A 3,359-nucleotide genomic window follows, 5' to 3' on the forward strand; every position below is an offset into this window, starting at 1 on the left:
AAAATTTCGGGTCACGCTGTGATATATATATATATATATATATATATATATATAAAATTGTAATTTATATAATATTTTAAAACTTTTATACTTACATTATACTGTGGCTGGTAAATTTGTCGTTTCAGTTTAAACTGCAGAAAGGAATATTTAATCTGTATTAAGCTTACACTCTGAAATAAATAAATGAGAATTAATATATTTGCGACAAATGATTGTATTGATATTGTATTGATTGTATTGAAATGATTGTATTGATAGATCTTACTTTTAAAACTTTATCTTTTAAAATACTTTTTGTAAGAAAATGATATCTGTGTGCAATAGAAACTGAAGAGGGTTTGACAATGGTAACTAAAAAGATACGCAACTAAAAAATATTGAATTTGAGACATATAGTAAATGTATATTTTAAAATAGTTCACAGTTAAATAATTAATAGTCAATAGTTTAATACTAATATATAGTTATTTTGCTAATTATAGAATTTTTTAGTTACAATATTTGTGCAGTTTATTCTGGAAATAAATCGTTTTTTCAATTTTTAAAGAACCGGTTGCTTAACCTTTGATTGCCGGTAAGGTTCCCGGATCTAAATGAATTGAACAGGTGTGTGAGACTCTACGAAGAATCTTAGAGGTACATTACAGAGGTTCTCAGAGCTTCGAATAGTACTTCAACAGGAAATAACTCTATGGTAAGCTTGTACTTTGCATTAGTAGTCGGTATAAATCTTGCATAGCAGTCAGGTTGAGATTAAATATTCCTTATTTAAGTCGAGACTTTATTTTCTAGTCATTTACCATTATAGAATTTTAGTCTTCAATCCAATTAAGTTCGATGCCAAGTTTTTAATACAACTTTTTTTTTTATTCATTGAATTTTTTTTTATAGGTTTTCCCATGTCTTTATGTCTTGGAATGCTTTGATATTATTTGTGTTGAACGCATTTGTAGGACGCGATGCATTAGAAAAACCATATAGTCTTGAATTCATGACTCTAATGTAAGACCACATCTTCATTGAAGAGTTAAAAAATGTAAAAGAATTGTGAGGTTTCCAAAGTTTAACAGATTTTTGAAATCATATAAATTTCGTTTCCTAAAATTTAACAATGTCTGCCTTAAAAGTTTGAAGTTTTTGAAAACTGATTTTACGTTTTTTTAATGAATTGCCGATATCATTAAAATGGAAGAAACCCGAAAATTTCGTAAGTACTTGAAATCGCGTAATTTTAGTTTCGAAAGTATTAATTTAGCGAAAGTATTTGAACTTAAAATTGTAGAAATATACGCTTTAATTAAGAAGATGATTTAAATAATCGCCTGTCGGAATAAACCCCGTGTCATTTAAACTATGAGTCAGATGCCTTAACCAGGCATCTTTCGCCTTTTCTTCTAATTTCAATGTTCCATAAACTAGAGCTTTGTGATGTCGTATCTAGACCCATAGACCACAATTCTTGCAATTTGTTTCATCCATCCTTTGTTTTTAATCATGTTCCTTGATTTAAGCTTGGTTTTGTTTTAATAGGTTTAAGATGCCCACTTCCTTTGTAAGTTTGCTTCAACTATATGCTTCGTTTTGCTACATCTGAAATTTTATTGCTTCCAAACATTTTATCGAATTTTAGACAGTAAGATAATTTTGCATTCTTTCATTTGTTGTACTAACCAATGCTTTCTTCTGACGAGTATGCAGAATATTTTAGATGCAAAGAAATGCACAATGAATCAAGATGATTCCTGTTACGAAAAATTATAAGATGGTAATCACTTACTTGTTGGCGTTCATGTAAATTTCGATACTCGATTTCTTATATTCTCTCCCTTAAAAAAATAAACATAATAGTTATTTTAACTTTGCAATACTAAAACGGATCTAAAAATTCATTAATACTTTAAAGAGTACACAACAAAAACTTTTTTTCAATAAAATCAGTTTTATTATTCCTTATACTTTGCAAACATGCATTCATTATTATTTTTGAAGGATAAATTAAACTCTAGTGAGAAAATGTGCAAATAACGAAAAAAGGTTTTAAAAAAGTTTTCTATTTCGGATCTATATTGAATTTTTATATGCACACACAATTATGTAGGGTTTTCAAAAACCTGAAAATTTTTATCAAGAAAAATTTGATAAATCCCATAGTTATCCATTGATTCTATTTTTCAAACTTTACCAGCATACATAGAACTCCTGTGAAATGGGGCTACTTTTTGACCCGCAAGTTTTCTGAGTTAAATGACTTCTAAAATAACAAAAAAAAATATTTATTCTAGCATTTTTTTGCTCTCAAGGGCAGTACTAGTCTCAAGGACAGTATTAGATTGTGAAACAGCTGTCATTTATATAATATACATGTTGATCTGCAAAAATATTTATAAAATATTTATAAACTCTAATCTGATATCATAAACTTAACATCATATATCATAATCTAATCATCATATATTGCATTCATATTTCTAATAAAAAGACCGAATTTTTATTTGTTATTTATAAACCTTCAAGTTTTAATTTCTTTTGCAAATTATGAAAGCCAAAAATACTACTCCCGGTGTGATGAATTTAGTTCGGTTTTCGGTTATGTTTTGACCCATAATACAGGCATTAATCTTGACAATGAAGGTAAAAAAGGTGTAGAAAATGTTTTTCCAGACGCCTTAGCACCAGAGGCAGAGATTAAGATTAAAACATTAAATCAAAATTATAAAAATAAATTAAAACTTTTATTTTGATTCTTTTTACTTTTATTAAAAAGTTAATATTAATTTTTTCAATATCAAGAAGGTGTATTAAGTGCTAGATCAATGTTGTAGTACATTTTAAGACCAAAAGTTAGATGTACCGAAGTGATCTCACACCAGGTAATGGCGCAACATCTCACACAAGGTGGAATTAAAAGAACGGAGCGAGTGTATGCCGACCCAAACATCGACATCAGGGGAAAAAATTTCTTTATTAATTTATAAAATTTTTCCATGTGCAAATCCATTTCGGGCAAATCTGTGGCTAAAATTATCTACTAAAATTTTTTCTTTGTTAATTTTTCCACGTGCAAATCCATTTCGGGCAATTCCGTGTTAAAATTATTTATTAAAATTTTTTCTTTGATAATTTATATAATTTTTCCATGCGCTAATCCATTTCGTGCAAATCCGTGACTAAAATTATTTGCGAAACAGGCAATTTATGTTTCCCTTTTCCGTTTTATACTTTTTCTTTTCTATTTTATATTTTTTCTTAAATAAACATCTATTTTCTAAAACTATTTATGGTCAATTTTTAAAATTATCCAGTATAATATTACCTTGCGCACATCCATTTCGGGCCCATCCTTGGTAACTAACAAA

At 28.0% G+C, this 3,359-nt stretch overlaps 1 protein-coding gene across 1 annotated transcript in view; it reads right to left on the reverse strand.

Annotated features, from left to right (window-relative positions):
- LOC122270294 (uncharacterized) overlaps positions 1-3,359 on the reverse strand; it is a 20,797-nt gene that overhangs the window by 5,414 nt on the left and 12,024 nt on the right. Inside the window, exons 6-7 of the mRNA XM_071180897.1 lie at positions 1,781-1,829; positions 96-173 (exon numbers count right to left, since the gene is read on the reverse strand). Coding sequence (XP_071036998.1) covers positions 1,817-1,829 — 13 coding nt within the window. The 3' untranslated portion in view covers positions 96-173; positions 1,781-1,816. The remainder of the gene's footprint in view (positions 1-95; positions 174-1,780; positions 1,830-3,359) is intronic.

The sequence above is a fragment of the Parasteatoda tepidariorum genome, chromosome 5 (assembly GCF_043381705.1).
Source record: "Parasteatoda tepidariorum isolate YZ-2023 chromosome 5, CAS_Ptep_4.0, whole genome shotgun sequence".
In the NCBI taxonomy this organism is placed as follows: domain Eukaryota; kingdom Metazoa; phylum Arthropoda; class Arachnida; order Araneae; family Theridiidae; genus Parasteatoda; species Parasteatoda tepidariorum.